The 18263-nt window shown below is 34.3% G+C and overlaps 2 protein-coding genes across 3 annotated transcripts; one reads left to right on the forward strand and one right to left on the reverse strand.

Annotated features, from left to right (window-relative positions):
• Positions 1-468: 468 nt before the first annotated feature.
• Positions 469-5593, forward strand: LOC140046404 (uncharacterized). 2 transcript variants are annotated; one of them, XM_072091052.1, is made up of 6 exons: positions 469-686; positions 1233-1341; positions 1994-2378; positions 2851-2952; positions 3431-3571; positions 4398-5593. In XM_072091052.1, exons 2-6 carry the CDS (start codon positions 1278-1280, stop codon positions 5005-5007), a joined length of 1302 nt encoding a protein of 433 aa, XP_071947153.1. In that variant the 5' UTR covers positions 469-686; positions 1233-1277; the 3' UTR covers positions 5008-5593. The 2 variants fall into 2 exon arrangements, with proteins under 2 accessions (XP_071947153.1, XP_071947154.1); XM_072091053.1 differs by lacking the exon at positions 469-686 and adding an exon at positions 768-1124.
• Positions 5594-10173: 4580 nt separating this feature from the next.
• On the reverse strand, positions 10174-14898 carry LOC140047802 (interferon-induced very large GTPase 1-like). Its single transcript, XM_072092835.1, has 2 exons — positions 10456-14898; positions 10174-10374 (listed from the first exon to the last, which is right to left on the reverse strand). The coding sequence occupies exons 1-2, from the start codon at positions 14896-14898 to the stop codon at positions 10174-10176; spliced, it is 4644 nt and encodes a 1547-aa protein (XP_071948936.1).
• Positions 14899-18263: the final 3365 nt, after the last annotated feature.

Below are 18263 nucleotides of genomic sequence, written 5' to 3' on the forward strand. Positions count from 1 at the left end.
CACCTTTCCTGTATTTCCCACAAAAAAAATGCGCCAAAATAAGGTCCAGCAGCAGCATTATGCCATTATAACGTTTTGATTTTATAAAATCATCTTAATTTCATCTTAACTTAGTATTAAGTCCATTCCATTAAGTCCAGTCCAAATCCATTCCATACGATCCACAGTACTGGTTTGATAAATTAGTTAGTTTTAAAATACAAACAGAATTGATGAAATAAACAATATAGGCATAATCATAAACGTTCTTGACAATGCAAGCAAAACGAAAGGTAAAGAATAATTAATTTTAGTAGACATACATACAATATTTTAATTTACAAAACATATCGTTGTACTTGTAGTTTGATGTTGAAACAAAATTATGTTTAATGTTAAACGAAATTTTATACAATTATCCTTTGTCAAAAATTATAAACTTTCTTTATATTCACAGTGATGTACAAGTACAGTGCATGTAATACAAAAAAACAGTTTTTATCGTTTCAATACGATCAAATTCATTTTCAACAGTCAAGATGGTACAAATTGTGCTGTTTTAGCTTTTGACGAATTTGGCGTCCCATATTATGCACCGCCACCATCGGCGAGTTACACGTCAACAAAAAATAAAAACATGGTGCTCGCTCTTCTTGTGTAGTTGTTGTAAACATTCCCTAGGTTTGGGATTTTGACGTTGTTTTACAGTAAATAAAACAGTTTAATATTTCTACATCAGTAGCTAAGACACAGTAAAATATATATTTGTAATTGCTTGACTGTGTGTAGGCCCAACGATGATGTGATTGTAGGGTAACTTGTAGGTAGGGCTAGCCTCCTGCCTAGCTAGCCGCCTGTCACAGTGTCAGTGTGTGAAGACTCACTCAGTCTGACTGTGTCCCCCTGCCTTATATGATGCTAAAACCCTGCCTAGCTAGGCTGGTTCTCCTGGCCTACATAGGCTACGGTACCTCTAATTAGGCCTACATTTTTTGCACAACCTTTCTTTAGTTGCATTGTATTGTAGGCTAGGAATTGAATAGGCTTCATAATTCATAATGAGTATTTGATGTTTCTTTTCTAGGCTAGTCTAGAATAGAAAGGCGTATGTTATGAAAATTAACAGAGTAGGTCCTACAGTACAGGTAGGTAGGCCCTTCTTTCAGTACTACCGTTTCTACATCTCTGACTAGACAATTAATATTTACATAAATTTAATTACAATTTTTTTTTCTATTTGATTTAAATTATAGTAATGCAAGTTATTCTATGTCGTGTTTGACTGTCAATGACAAACAATGGAGGGTTGGTCAGGCTTCACAGATGAACAGCTGCAACGGTTGAAAGGCCAAGATGATTGTAGTATGTCAAGCATGTACTTTTAACATTAATACAGTCTCGTTATTTTTCAAGTTGTAAAGAAAAAGCTGTCTTGTTCTGTTATATTGTTTGTATGCAGTTCAGTTTTGTCTACACTATCAAAATAGTTTGACAAACCAAGTGTGATGTGCCCAAATATAGTAGTACAGTGGTGACATCATCATGTCTATATATGGCCACCTCACAAAGTTTAGTAGTTTAGACATAGCTTTAGAGATGAGTTCACACCATAAATGATCAAACTATCCTGGAGAAGTGAAATCACTATTTCATTGTTATCATTCCATCAGTCATTGTAAAACTTCTCTTGTGATACTGATAATTCATTGAAGCAATTGTACCATTTAAGGGATAAGCTTAAAATCCCTTTTTTAGTGATAAAAGAACAATTCGAAAGAAACTTTAGTCGGTCTACCAACAATACCAGTTTACGACAAGTTAATTATAATAACATTAAATTATTATTAATAATATTCCATTATTTAATTATATGTCAGTTCTGTAAGAGTAACTACTTTATATTATTTCATAGAAACTCTGCCCTATGATAAATTATATATAGATAAAATATGTTTGTAAACTGTAAAAAAGTTAAATACTCACCCCAATTAACTTGTATGTCTTTTTAAATCAGATACACAGAAGCCAACACAAAGAAGAAAAGATCCAAGAAGAAATCCGGCCACGAATAGAAATCGAGCGAGGGAGACATCACACCAGAGACAACAAGCGACTAATGAAGATTCAAGCCCACCATTAGACATTAATCAAATGTTATCAGTTCCGAGTGAACGTAAAACAAAACCTAACAACCACAAACAAAGGCAAAGAAATTCAGAGTTACAAACTGGTAATGAAGCTCCCGTGACTAAGGAGAAGGTTAAAGGTCAGGAAAAGAGCTCAGTTGATAAAGAAAGTGGTAAAAAAGATAAAGAAGAGGTGAAAGATGAAGTAGAAAATAAAGAGGATGAAGTAAAGACTGTAGAGGTTAATGAAATAGATGAGGCTGAGGGTAAAAGGTAATACAAACCAAAATTAAAGTTTAGGCTCAATCATTATCAAAATAACTGTTTTATTTGTTGTGTTTGCCATCGAGAACTGAGGATAAACAGTATATGATTTAGTTGATCGAATACTGTAAATTAATTACATAAAAGTACTCACTGCAACATTTCACAAACACTTGATGTTATTGCTAATTACAGTCTGGCTTGATGTCACCTCAGTGTTGGTGATGTCACTATGCTTTACTGCGTTGTAGACGTTGTCTTGTTTCTCAGGGTCTGAATAATGTTTTAATATATATGTGGAAGGTTGTGTCTGCCTTCATTTGTTGTTTTTCTTAATCCACATTGATTATCTAACTTTCGTTACAAACCATATGTTATAATAATGTAATATATAAATGTCATATAAATATATTATACCATTTGAAAGCGTCATTCTTTGAATTATCAATTTTGATTTACTGTCCTTTTGTTGTGTTTGCAGTCGAGAGCTTACCCAACTGGAACAGATTCAGAAAAAACAGATGGAAATGGAAGAGGAAAACAGAAAAAAGAAACTAGCATTGACGAAAGCAATAAATGAAAGGTGAGTGTACAGCATAATAAATACAAAATAGAAGTCCATATACATTTATTAATGTTGCTGTTAAAATAATACTTGTTTAATTATAGGCCTACTTTTATTTAAAGTCTTTGAATTTATCATGTGGATCTTTTAGTGGAATTGTTTTGTGGTTGATTGCTTGTCTTTGGTTCAATCCTGTCCCAGTCACAGGATCTTCCTGCCTTATACAAGCTTCGCTTTTTTTGGAATGTTGCCCCTCTTATTTTAATCATTTACTGTTAATTTTTATATTCTATGAAAGAGAAGAAAAGAAATAAATGTTACTTTGATTGATTTATTGATTGATTCCTTATAATAAAAAACAGCGTCACTACCTACAGTAAGCCTCATATGAAACTTGGTATAGAAAACATGGATTTTGTTCATGGTGAGTTATTTTTTCTGTTTATGGTGTTGAATAAAATAATAAAAAAAAATATTTGTTTTCATTTTTCACTAGGAAGAAGAGAACGCAAGCAGAAACAAAACAACTTGCATTCATTCAAAGAGAATTAGGAAAGTTAGAGTCCTTACTTTCAGCGGATGTTAAGATATTGAGAGAGAAGATAGAAACAAGTAGTTTTGAATATAATGCTGCAAGGTATGTATAAATCCTGCCAATATCATCCATAACTACCCAGCAGAGAACTAGATTTGCAGGTCTATTTGCTATTTTTTTATTTTATGTCTTTAGGCACATGTGGCTAAGGATTGCCAATAGTAAATTAATCATTGTCCTATCAAATAGGCGGTAATCCCCCTGGTACTGGTGCTATTTTGTGAACCAATTCACCGTGGTAACCCCCTACTCTCGAATGATGAACTGGGTTCTTTAAAGTGCACACGGGTTATGTGTACACTGGACCTACGGTTTATAAGTCCTTATTCGAGAAGACTAGGAGCGAGTCGGCCTTGAACCCACGATGCCGATATTGTTGACTCTTTAGGTAAAATGGCGCCCATGACTTAACCGCTCAGCCATTTGACTCACTCGATCAAACAAAAGGATAAGAGACCAGGAGCCCACAATTTTAAATGCATGTAACAATTATATATGTACATATCAATGTTAAGTGGGTGTGGTTTAATTGGTTGGAGGGACATTTTAAGGGGTAAAAAAAATTTATCTAGATCAGCTCAAAAGTCAAACCCATAAAATCCTTTGAAAATGAATGTAATGCATGAACATTGCCATTTTATTAGTGGAGGTGGTCCAAAAATGAATTCAGCCCAAAAGTTAACTGTCTAATAAACTCATAACTATCATGCATGACTATAAGTCATCTTCTACAGAATGTGTTGAAGGCCATCACATTTTTCTAAGTTAACTATGTTGCAGACACCAAGATTCCAAGGACACTATACCCACCGATACATTATTAGAAATAATTTTTTTTATAACAATTATTATGTTTGTTTCTTGACAGGAAACGGTACGAAAAAGCTGAGAATGAATTTGTTGCCGCTAAACTTCATCTGCATAAAGTGACAGAACATAAAGAAGCGTTAACCGAACACCTTTACACAATAATTCAAGAAAACGAAAACAGAAAAGCGAACAAATTGGCAGAACTTATGGAAAAGTTAAATGTCGAAAACATGAATGAGTTTATTGATGAGGCAGAGAAAGAGATGGAACGTCAACAAAACAGCCAATCAAAAGAGATAGAACGACAACCAATCAGCCAATCAAAAGAGATGGAACATCAACCTACCAGCCAATCAAAAGAAATAGATTCTCATCCAATCAGCCCAACGCTAAAGACTGCTCTATCACTATCCAATGGTCAACAAAGCAGTATAAAAATTGATGACAATTTAGGGAATGTTACTTTAAATAGTGAACCGTCTTCAAAAGACGGTGTTGAGAATTTAGTAGTTTCACCAAATATATCTCAATTTAATTCAAATCCTCATGGGCTAGAGACTATAGCTGAAGTAGACTCGGAATCACCAATAGGTGTCGATGGAGCTACTACAAATGTGAATGAACTAAAAGCACACGATCAAGAAAATATCCAATCAGTTGAAGCATAAAATACATATATTATTTGTTTTATTTTTGTTATACTGATAAGATATGAAAATGAGACTGCATGATAAATCTTCTAATATTATTTGAGTTATTTTCATTCTAGGTTGGTATGAACTGAATAGATTTTACCTTCAATTTTATTTATATATAACTTTTGTTATTTAATGACTACTGAGTTTGCATGGAAAAACTGAAAAAAAAATAGATTTTTGTATTAAACTTTGTAGGAGTATTGATTATTTTATGGTTGTAGTTATGACATAATTTGCACATGCTTACAGACCATTCTGTGCTGTGATAGCTTTCGCAATTACCCCAATTGTCAGAATTTTGAATCATTTTGTTGATTTGTATTTCCATAATTGCATCTTTGAATAACAAATGTGAATTTAATAATTGTACTTTAAGTTTTTATAGTTTATTTATTCTTTAATAACAGTACTTTACTCTGTAGATACAATTTTAATATTTATACAAACCACTTAATAACGGTAACAGCTTTCTAATGGTCTTCATAATCGGTAGAGAATTATTTCTATCCTAGTTTTATATATAAATATTTTTTTACTTTGTATTTTTTTTTAATAATGTCCAATTAAATTACCTGATTATCTATTACTATTAGGATTAAAACTATTTAATATTACATTTTTATTTAAAAAAAATAAATAGTCCAAATCAAGTCTATCATTGTTGTTTTTTCATTAATATATTGTTATTATTATTTACAAACAACCGTCCACTAACCTTAAACTTTATATAATCTCAAATTACTCTCCCAATTAGAACACAAATACCGCTGTTGTCATTTTTGTAACCCGTCCTGATTTCCCCTTGTATTTTTGTATAATAATGATTTTATTATTATCATAGAACTTGCCACTTACAAGCTATATTTTGTTGACTGCGCCCTCTTCATGATTATCACTTCTTATTAAGAATACATTCTCACTTTATAATGTAACATGAGCGTATCACAGAACCTGGCTGGATGATCAGATTCCAGACGTTTATTTGAAGATAATGTTGCGAGTTGACCAATGGCAAGCGACAGTTCCAATAATCTATCGCTATCGTTTTGGTCAAATCACTTACGTTAAAGGGGGGTTCCGGGTTTAAAATGAATAGTAAAAAATGTAAAATATATTTGTTTGTCTCTTGAACGGTAAAAGTTTCAATTTATATAAGCGCCCAGTGAAGCAGAACGAAGGCTGTGAACTCAGGCCAGATTACAAGTGCAGCTACGGCAAAATCACACTGTGGTTACAAAATAGGAAATTCGTGAAATGGTCCATCTTCCGACGACTCGTTATCATAAACCATATCAATTACTTTTGTAAAATTATACTTATCTGATGTAATTTTAGTCGGTCTTCCCATTTATAAAGTCAATTTTTTATGAAAATTTATCAAAACAGTGAAAAATTTGATATGTTTGCACTTTACGTTTGCCGATTTTCGCACCGACTTAGGGAAAAATCAAAATCAATGAAGCGTAACGTATACTGTACATTCCTGCTGAGGATCGAGCGAGACGACGATACACGTGCTCTGTCTCTGCTGCCCATGCCTGGCATCGTCACGTGATAAGCAGATACAACAATACCAAACTGGTCGGGTCGAGTATACCCCGTCTATAATCACAACATGAACGATGTACAGTATTTGATTGAAGGTCGACTTGACCTACCGGAATGGTATAGATAATATAGCTCGAATGAGAGAGTTGGAATATTTGTGTAGTGCAGCCTATAGTAAAAGGCCTGGTAGTATCAATTCGCATAGGGTCTTCTACTACACTAGCTAGCTCAATTTTTAACTGGGCCGGATCGGCTAGGTCTCCTTCCTACTACCTGGTCTACTTGCTTGATGCATGAGTATCCGCTTTTTTGGAGAGTAAACTAAGCCTATTTTATTTTAGGCCTACTTAGACGATCCATGGAGGTATATATACCTCCATGGACGATCGGGACACCATACGTGTGGACGGCGATCGGACCTTGTTTTGCTTCAATATTTACAGCCGATTTTGTAGAACGTTTTAGGTTTAGATTGTTTAGGAGTTTGGTTGATAGGATGGGTTTTGTTATTCATGGGCCAATCGTCTAGTAGTAGGCTAGCTAGGCCCATGGGCCCCATTGTTTTAACGTAGCCATCGTGGCATGGAATCCCTAGTCAGAATGGCTCTCGCCCATATTATTATTAGGCTAGGCCTAGAGTAGTATTGTACGTGAAGCCGATAATACGATCTGTACTATAGAGTTATAAAAATAGTATAATTTATGACTCCGTATCTGTACTAAATTTTGTATTTCATTAAATGTCAAATAAATATAATTATGCTACTACTGTTATTATTACACTTTAGGCCTAGCTTAGAAAATCTACAAAAAATGTATTTCACAATGATCGGGTGGTCGTCGTTTGACAGGGGAGAGAGATGTAAATTAGTTGACAAACACAACGTACATGACGTCGTGAGTTTGGAATCCACTGGTGACGTGATTTTGTGAATATCTCATGAATATTAATGAGCTTCCCTAAGCTGCTGAAAAACAGACTTTCCATGAATTTACCCTAAAATGTATATGAAATTTAATTTTTTTAATTTCTCGTTATTACTTCTTCATTCTGACATGTCTATATTGTTATAATATTTTTTATTTAATAAATAAACGATATTTAAAAGCAATTTTAAACCCAGAATCCCCCTTTAAGTTGTTTACATTACGTCAACATATTTGTTTCGTCATCGGCCTAACCTTAGTCATCAATTTGTTGACAAATCTCTGCACTAATAATGTTCTACTATGCTGGACTCAAGATTCGGTGTTATTTAGTCATGTTGCTGTTGGTTTCGTAATCTTTTTATTTCTTTCGTCATGTTTCGTCATTGTGTTAAAGTTCGTCCTCACATTAATTCGTCGTTTTTGTTTGGTCATAAATAAAAAATGAAACGTTTTTCATCGTAAACCCTCTCTGGCTTAAATCGTAGCTACTAAAGTGTCTCAAGTTGTGATTTCATAATTATTATCAAAATGAAATTAGATTTGATATGACAACAACCCGACAACAGTCACCTATTTTTTTTTTCAAATGAAGCTGAACTCGGGAATTCGAAGTCATGTTGTTTCGTAAATTATTTTAGTTCGTCATAATTTTTAATTTTATCGCAAATGTACTGGATTAAAAAAAAAATAGAATAAATGTCACGAGACCGTTGAAGAATTAGGATGAATGGTGGGCGCTATAGTTCCGTTTCGCACCTGTCGTTTATTTCGACTCAACATTGGTTAAGTAACTTTATCGTGAGTACCACACCTTAGAATTAGGCCTCAAAAATACTTTTACGAAGGAGATCACACAAAAAGTAAAAAACAAATCCTTTAAATTGATGAATTTACAGACGTGTTTCTCGCACATCGGTTCGTGAATTTCGCATACTCCATGTTCAATGTTGTTGTTTCTATGGAGCGCCAAAAGAGCAATCATAATAGAGGGCTAAAAACTCAGTAAATTTCGTATATTTAATGCATTTATTGGTAAAAATTACGTTCAATTTTATCATATTTTGTCAATGTTAATGCAACAAAAATATTAATGTTGATACTGTACATGGTTTTTGCAGGATTTTTTAGGAATGAAAATCGACAAATTCATCATCATATTACATGTAGGGCCTACTGTAGGGGTATATCTGATCTAAATAATATTCCTCTTAGTCTTAGTATTACTCTTAGGCCTAGGGTTGGTTGCAAAACAAATTATTAGCAGTAAAATTTTACAGCATTTTTATTGACAAAATATATTAAAATTAAACGTTTATTTCAATAATAAATCGTTAAAATTTCCGGAAGAAATTAAGTACTACATGTCGGTATAGTTCAATCAAGACATACTTATAATATCACTTCATTACATTCTTGTCTTTTTATTGTTGTCATTGATTAACTTCCAAAACCAAACAACTCTATTGTCTTACTTCCTTACCATCGTTAACCATTGTCTTTTTCAAATTAAATAACATCTCCATTGTTGTTTTACTTCCTTACCATTGTTTACCATTGTATTAATTATAATAGGATTAACTAATGTCATCCCCTCAAGCGCCCTCTACGGGGGCTGTACCTGCATGTATTACTACTACAGTAATAATTGTTTGTTCTCTAAATGTCAATATTACTTGAAAGTGAAAGTTAAAAACCACCATAAGCCAATATACAGCGTAATTTTAAATGATCTTTTTAAATAAAATTAAGCAATTTAGCAATGCATTCATATCAATGATTTAGATCAGACTGTGTGTAAAGCACATCAGCAATAGAAAAGTCATTGTTTTGCAGCCTGTCACTGTCATGAACACAATGGTTGTCTTCCATTCTCAGTTGTCTCGAACTTCGTAGAGTTAATGCTTCAATTCAACGCTGTAATTAACAGAGCCTGTTGAAAATAAAGTTTAAAATGTTAAATAATAATTATACTCATTTTCATTGTCATGCATACAACATTAATTTATAATGTTATGTGCTGATCATATTCCCGTTCATTTCTATGCCATTTTTGTTTGTTTTGTGACATTTTATTAAGGTTATTAAAGTTTTTAAGCAATAGAGTAGTCACTGTTTACGTTGCTATTACTATCGTTCCATGTCACGCCGCATATCAATTACCGTTATATATAGAGGGTGTCAGAACATCAATATTATCTGTTTTTGACATATTCAATTCAATTCAATTCAATTTCTTTATTTCTGCAAATGCCATCAATGGCTAATATCCGCTTAAACATACTACATCATACAAACATAATTATACATATTTACATTTAAAATTTAAACACATAGTCATTACTACTGTAGTGGTTGTTTTTTTTTTAATTAGGCCTATTGTAATTATTGTTATTGTGATTATTGTTATTGTTATTATAATAATTAATAAAAGAGTAATAAATTATAGGTTACATCTTAAGGGCAGTTTTAATTTCAAGCACAGAAGAGGAAGACACGTTAAGATAAAAATATTGAGCGAGTGAGAGGGAATGAGGTAGAGTAGAGTGAAGAAAACGAGTAGTATGTCCTTTAAAGGGAAGATGAGAAGAGAAGAGTGTCCGGATAAGCTCCTGATTGGTATTGATATTAAAATAATTAAAATAAATCATTACCTTAGTATTATAGGTTGTACAAATCAATCATATCCTTCTTTGCTGCTTCCCGTGTGATTTCTCTCCATCCAGCTGGTATGTCAGCTTCCCTGCATCCATAAAATTCGGCTAACTCTTTGTTATACTTTGTCATAAACCATTTCCAGTACAATTGTGTTTTTGGATCCAGACTTGGGTTGATTTCCCATGAATTGTAACGTTCATTGACCTCACGATAGTTTTTAAATTTGTGCCATTTTTTATCAATATTTTGTTTTTTAAACATTAGTTTAGAGTCAGATTTAACTACCGTTGTACATAGGTCTGTGACTAGTTTATCTTTACGTTCTCGTTTACCAAAATCTGAGCTCCATTTCTGACCACCCACTCCCTGAGGCCGATGACACTCGGTTCGATGTATTTTACATCCTGCAATGTTATCACATGGGGCTTCACAAAACGGACATGCCTCTTCACAGCCAATAAGATCGTCCTCAAAAAAAATAACAACTTCTCCAATCTCACTCTTTAATTCGTTATCTAAATCAGAATGGCATTTGGCTACTAATTCTTTTTCTTCTGCTTTTAGTTCGGACGAAATTTGACGAAGAAAATCTTCACTTTTAATTTCATTATTTCCATCAAGAAGATCAGTTGCGAGTTCCGTCATTGCCGTTGTTTTAGACGTGGAATTTATTTCTTGCATCAAACCGTTTATTTTGCAAGTAGGTCCAGTTTTATCACAAGATTTGGTGATTGCTTCAATTTCTTCTTTGATTACACTATTTACGCGTTGATAGTAGATGCTTTGTAAGATCGTTAGGCCGTTTATTGTTAATTTCAATCCTCTTAAAATGTATTCTAGCAACCAACACCGCATAATATGTGAGGGAGATACCAAATAACCTAATAATGAATCACATGAGTCCTTTTCAGCAAGATCAATGAGCATTTTCGCATGAAAGGTTTTCTTATTGATAAACGTACATTTATGATCAACTGAGGTTCTGAAATGATTTATAACATCTCTAACAAAATGTTGTTTAACTGCTTCGCCAATAGCATTTTTTAATTTTCTGGAAAGTTTGTTAGCTGCTGTCAATGATTGTTCCACCAGAACGCATTCGTTCTTGAACATTTCCCATATTTTTTTCTTTTGAGACATCATGTATACTCTTGGATCATGTTGTTCCTTATAAGCGGCCTTGAGTGATTGCAATTCTGGTATTAATTTCCAGACAATACACACGGTATGTTTAGCTATTGCTTTTAGTGTAAATTTACCGGTAGTAAATGTAGTAGTGATTGGCGGCTTTTCCAGTGTTTCATATACTTCACTGACGGTTTTATGTAAGAAAGGTTCATTGCAATTATTTCCCCGACGTTTGCATTCATAAATGGCAATAGTTGCCTTTCTTTGAGCATCCTCAATTTTAATTTGGGCGAACCTCTTTAGGTATGACTCTGATTTAAGGATTTTAAGTTTTATTTCTTTTTTAATATCACCGGGTTCATACTTAACTGTGTGTATACTTACTCCATTATCCTTCAGTATATCTTGAACAACATGTTTAACTTGTTCACATCTCGCACAAAGTACACGGTGAAGTGTTTGCTCAATATCTATCTCGTTAGAAAGTTCTGGTGTGTCTTTGATCCATTTATCCCATTCTGTGTTAAACCGTTTTTCTAATTCTGGATCTTTTATACCGGTCGTTCTGAGTTGGTCTGCGAGGGTACGTGATTTTTTATTAATTTCCAGCTGGTACTTCTCCATGTCTTTGTGGACTTTAGACCTCCATGAGACGGCTTGTTTGACAAGTTTATACTCGTCTTCAAGTATACTTTGCATTTCGGTATGTAACCAACTCATTCTTTGTTGTATGTGCTGTTTCCAATGTATCACCCTTGGACTGCTCTTAATATACTCTTCCATTTTAGTGGAGAAGATTTCATAGTTTTCCATTAATTTACCTTTCTGTTCTTCGAATTGTTTCTTTCCCTCTGTTTGAAATGTTTCTGTTGGAATGTTTCTGCATATCCTGATAAGATCATTGCAATTAGTCCTGCATGCTTGTCTAAAATCCCGTGAAACCTCAATATACTCGTTTTCTAAGGCAGTATAAGCTTGTATTTCCAAAGTATTTTTGAAGGAAAAGATAAAGCCTTCACAGAGAACAGCCTTCCACAGAGCACTGATTTTGTGTCTAAATTCATCAAGAGTGTTTCCACGTTTGTCCATAATATGTTTACAAATAATTCTTCTAAGATCAAAAACACCGCGGGCGTACTCAGGATTTGGAGGTGCCATTGGTGGGGCTCCTTCCCATAGGTTTGACATTAAAACTACATGTTCCCTATGCTCAAAACTGATAACATCTGTAAATGAAATATCGGGTTTTCCTTGTAAATCTGCAGCTATTTTTGTAGTCTCTTCGAGTAGATTTCTCAACTTTATTTTTTGCGTCGTGGTTTTCAGTGAAGCCTCTCTATCAGTTATATTCTGATGAACAAAAATACAGCTAGGTTTTAGATTTGCTATTTCTATCGTCATCAGAGCATACACGACGATCTGTAGAATATCTTGAATATCAGAATGGTTTTCACCCATGATGTTTATAACTGTGGCATCTGCCAAACCAATTATAAACGTCGCCATTTCATTATCACGATTATTTAACGTAACATTCGATAACTCGGGAGCGCGTAAGCCCTCTGTGTCAACCACCAAGATGTAGTCACTTTTAGATTTCTTTTTCAGTTCTTCATCAAGAGGGACTAACTGTGCAAACGCACCCTTGGTACACCTGCCAGCACCGACTGCAAACTTTAAACCAAATAAGAAGTTAAGCATGGTTGATTTCCCACTTGCTTGCACACCAAGTACTGACAAAACAAACATCTTCTTATCTCCAATCTTTGCTTTAAGACAGGTAAAAACAGCATTCAGCCAAGCTATAGGAACATACGTTGCGTCACCATCCATAATTTCAAGTGGCTGTCCATCGATTAACATTTCTGCAGCTATTTCCGGTAATTTCTCGATATCTCCTTTGTTCTCGATTTTCTCAATTGTTGACACTTCTGATGCCATCTCATATATTTGAGCACATTCTCTGATGACATGTTCTAAGCCAATACTTTCGTTAAAAAGTTTACTTTGAAAGTTTTTAACAAAGGATCTGTCATGTCCACGTTCGTTTTGATAAGCATTGTTGTATTCTTCTCGTATGTTTTGTAACCAGTCACCAGAGTACCTTTCTAACAGAGCACTTGTCCAGTTATAAAAGTATAACCTTTCGATAGAATCTGAAAAAGCAGACGCTATAAATTGTTTAACCATAACCATTTTAGATTTATTTTTCCATTGCTCCAACTGTGTCACTCGTAAACTGTTTAAATCTGATGAAAGCGTTTCGAGATCTTCCTCCCCTTGTATATCTTCATTTTGTTTTACCTGTAATAGTTCTCTACTTTTGGTAGCAATGTTTAATGATAGAAACTGCAATGGAAAATGCATAAGTTTTTCTTTATTTTCATGCAAGTTTTTCAGTAATTTTTTTGACTTCAACTTACAATCAGCGATGTTACCATTAGTTTTGTAATCGATTCGAATATTGGTCGAAATTGCGATATCTTCCAAATCCTCCAGATTTTTAGAACGGGTTGTTGGATTAGACAAACACTGTTTCAGTGCGTCTTCAAGCGATATGGATACATCTTTGGTTTCATCCCTGACAATTAGATGAACCATTTTATTTGCACCGATAAAAGCTGAATTTATAGATGTAAGGAATGGTTTCCATTCATGATTTGGTTTTTTATCAAACACAAGAACAAGATGGCTTGGTTGGTCATTCCAAGATGTAATCAACTTCATCTCTTCCACGTCCGACATGTCACTTTGGCAGAAAAGAATACTTATTGATGATGTCTTCATTATGAACTCCTTTTGTACTGGGTGATTGTAAACATTACCACGTAGGTTCATCATCCCAAAAGCAGTTGAAAAGCTATCTCCATCATTTCCCATTGGAAGATACCACATTATCTCTAGTACTCCATTGGCCATTACTTTTTTAACATTTCCACCCTTACTTTTATAATTTACAAAATGATTATGTTTCGAGTTAATGGCTTGATTGAGCAGCTCTGATTTTGATAGCGTAGGTCTTCCTACACGCAGAGCAGATACTATTGGTAATGGATACATTGCCAGTGATCGTTCACGAGATGGCTCTGAACAGGTCTTGCATAGCTTTCGTAGTGTACTCATTGCCCAAGAAAGCATTTCAATGTTGGGTGTTCTTGACGGGGCGTCTATACCTGGTAATATCAACGGAATGCCTAACTGACACTGTGCCAACTTTTCTACCAATATTTGTCTGAGGAAGTCATCACTACATAAAAATAGTGACGTCAGTACGTCTAAGGGATGTACCTGTATTTCATCATCTGTATCATCACCATTTGGCTCCAGGGAATCATCATCCAGAAAAAGAGACAGTGAGGTAGTACTCTTTACTGTGTGCGTTGGTCGATTAAGTTTGAACGACAATCCTTCGTAGTTGCATGCGATAATATTTTGTAGCATAAACCAAGGAAGTTGTCGCGGATGTTCGATATCTGAATGTTTAATAACATTTTCTGTAAGTTTCAGTGCTCTCTGTCTTGTAATTTTTTTTGGAAACAAGTCATGTAGTTCCAGTAATTTTAATAAACTACACTTTTCATAGTCAGGAAGAAGCGCCATTGTTTGATCATTACCTGAAATGATAATTTGTAATAATGCCCTGAAGTATTTTAGTTTATTTAGTTTGGTAGTACAGTAGTTATATTCTTTATTCATCGGGAAGAGTGAGAGAATAAGATATGAATAAATATTGTATTGTGCACATTTTTATTAGCTTTAATTGAATTTATATTTATATAGTGTTAAATTGTTTTTAGTCGCGTGGACGCGACTCTATAGTTCACAATGTCGGTCGGTCTGTTGGTCTGTCTGTCGGTCCGGTATCACTATGCGTTTTATCGCCTTTCTATATTTTTTGAACTGTTTTGATGTACAGACAATTAGTCGCGTGGGTGAACGCGACTCTATAGTTCACTATGTCGGTCGGTCTGTCTGTCGGTCCGGTATTGCTATGCGTTTTATCGCTTTTCTGTACTTTTTGAACTGTTTTGATGTAGAGACAATTAGTCGCGTGGGTGGACGCGACTCTATAGTTCACTATGTCTGTCGGTCTGTCGGTCTGTCTGTCGGTCCGGTATCACTATGCGTTTTATCGCTTTTCTATATTTTTTGAACTGTTTTGATGTACAGACAATTAGTCGCGTGGGTGAACGCGACTCTATAGTTCACTATGTCGGTAGGTCTGTCGGTCTGTCTGTCGGTCCGGTATTACTATGCGTTTTATCGCTTTTCTGTACTTTTTGAACTGTTTTGATGTAGAGACAATTAGTCGCGTGGGTGGACGCGACTCTATAGTTCACTATGTCTGTCGGTCTGTCTGTCGGTCCGGTATCACTATGCGTTTTATCGCTTTTCTGTACTTTTTGAACTGTTTTGATGTACAGACAATTAGTCGCGTGGGTGGACGCGACTCAATAGTTCACTATGTCGGTCGGTCTGTCGGTCTGTCTGTCGGTCCGGTATCACTATGCGTTTTATCGCTTTTCTGTACTTTTTAAACTGTTTTAATGTACAGACAATTAGTCGCGTGGACGCGACTCTATAGTTCACTATGTCGGTCGGTCTGTCTGTCGGTCCGGTATTGCTATGCGTTTTATCGCTTTTCTGTACTTTTTTAACTGTTTTGATGTAGAGACAATTAGTCACGTGGGTGGACGCGACTCTATAGTTCACTATGTCTGTCGGTCTGTCGGTCTGTCTGTCGGTCCGGTATCACTATGCGTTTTATCGCTTTTCTGTACTTTTTGAACTGTTTTGATGTACAGACAATTAGTCGCGTGGGTGGACGCGACTCAATAGTTCACTATGTCGGTCGGTCTGTCGGGCTGTCTGTCGGTCCGGTATCACTATGCGTTTTATCGCTTTTCTGTACTTTTTAAATTGTTTTGATGTACAGACAATTAGTCGCGTGGACGCGACTCAATAGTTCACTATGTTGGTCGGTCTGTCGGTCTGTCGGTCCGGTATCACTATGCGTTTTATCGCTTTTCTGTACTTTTTTTAACTGTTTTGATGTACAGACAAGTTTTAACTATGTCGGTCGGTCTGTCGGTCGGTCGGTCGGTCTGTCGGGTATCACTTTGCGTTTTTCTGTACTTTTTGAACTGTTTTGATGTACAGAAAAGTTTTAAAGGCCAGGTGCGGGCAAAACATTTCTATTGATCATACATTCCAATAATTATCGATCTATAGTTTCCCCTATGTTTCATAATTTTTTTGGGATTTTATTTGTGTTACATGAGCTTATTGAAAATAAGCACTTTCTTATCAGTGGGGGGATAGTTCAAATTACACAGTAAAATCTCTATTCTTTTGAACACACATTTTGTAAATAGAGAGGCATTTTAAAAACCTATGAAAAATAAACGGTGTGGTAAAAAATGTTATCAGATGACTAAATATAGGTAATATAACTTGAATTTTACATTTCTGGTATTTTTATTCAACTTCAGATTTTTATTTTCATGCTATAGCTAAAATTATCCACCGTATATCCACCATCTTTTTTCACTTTGTAGGGAGTCACCAGACATGTTATTACATTAGGTTATACTACCTAACTACTGAAAAAAAGTCTTTCTGGTTTTTATGGCAGAATTTTGCCAAATTTTGTATTTGACCGTATTAAGAGAAATTCATGTTTTTTCGTCTTGATTTCTGTTACAAATATTTGATTTATGTACAATTAACCAGATATTATATTTAAAATTCATGCCTGTACCTGAGCTTTAAAGTACTTTTTGAAAGTTCATTTTTTTCTGAGAGCACGCGACTTATGGCTGTTGGCCTTGTTTTTTAAAAGGTAGAAATGCAAGTTTAATTCACTATAGTCCTATTCATATTCGTCAGTATGTATGCTACCTTATAGGTCTAGGTTAGTTTTGGCGCTGAGATTATCTCAGATAACATAAGGAAAGGATTATATTCGCAAATGGAATACCATTTGGATTTAATTTATTTATTATTTATTTATTTATTAATTTGGAAATAATTATCAGAACTACTGTGCAATATGACTTATAATTATTATTATAATTTATTACTTTTATTTAAGATAAATTATAAGGTTTATAAAGGAAAAGTAGTGTTTTATATTTGATAATCATATGACACCAAATATACACCTTTTATCGTTAAATGTTAGAGGAACTGGGGAAAAACAAAAACAAATTATTATATCTAAATGGGTCAATGACAACAAAGCTGATGTCATCTTCATTCAAGAATCACATTTGACAAATGATAAAACCCAGTCGCTCGATGATATATGACAAGGTGATTCCTACCAATGCTTCGGATCATCACACTGTAGAGGAATATCCACATTTATTGAGATGGTAAATTCAACACAGGGTAACAAAACAATACAAAGATATTAATGGTAGATTTTTACTTCTAAGAATTGAAATAGATGAAAGCTGTTTCATTCTTGTTAATTCATATGCCCAAATTATGCAAAAGATAGATGTTCTTATTTTAGGACTTTACATAAAACAATTATTGACTTCAAAGAAAGCAATAATGATAAAATAATTATAGGTGGTGATATTAATTGTGCTCTAGACAGAAAATTTGACCAAAAGGTAGTGTCTATAAAGTAGATAATTCTGTTTTTACAATAAAAAAAACCCTAATCTTAATAATATTTGAAGAAAACATAACCCGGTTACATGTCAATTCACATGGCGAAGGAAATCAACCCAAACTTTCAGAAAGATGGACTATTTTTTATATATCTAACGACTTATGTGAATATGTTAACACATTTTATATCAGGCCGTCAATCATGTCTGATCACCAAGCCATATCCTTAAAAATAAGTTTGACTAATGACGAAAGAGGCCCGGGATTATGGAAAATGATTAGTAGAGTTGTGGCTTGGTGGTTATGATGCTTGGCTACCGCTCAAAGGGTCCTGTGTTCAA

This window comes from Antedon mediterranea, chromosome 4 (genome assembly GCF_964355755.1).
Source record: "Antedon mediterranea chromosome 4, ecAntMedi1.1, whole genome shotgun sequence".
Classification (NCBI taxonomy): Eukaryota; Metazoa; Echinodermata; class Crinoidea; order Comatulida; family Antedonidae; genus Antedon; species Antedon mediterranea.

Coding starts and splice junctions, on each gene's coding strand:
- LOC140046404 (XM_072091052.1), top strand. CDS start 1,278: ATGGAGGGTTGGTCAGGCTTCACAGATGAACAGCTGCAACGGTTGAAA. Junction 2,379..2,850: donor GATGAGGCTGAGGGTAAAAG/GTAATACAAACC, acceptor TTGTGTTTGCAG/TCGAGAGCTTACCCAACTGG. Junction 3,572..4,397: donor TTTGAATATAATGCTGCAAG/GTATGTATAAAT, acceptor GTTTCTTGACAG/GAAACGGTACGAAAAAGCTG.
- LOC140047802 (XM_072092835.1), bottom strand. CDS start 14,898: ATGGCGCTTCTTCCTGACTATGAAAAGTGTAGTTTATTAAAATTACTG. Junction 10,375..10,455: donor TCACAGACCTATGTACAACG/GTAGTTAAATCT, acceptor AACTATCGTGAG/GTCAATGAACGTTACAATTC.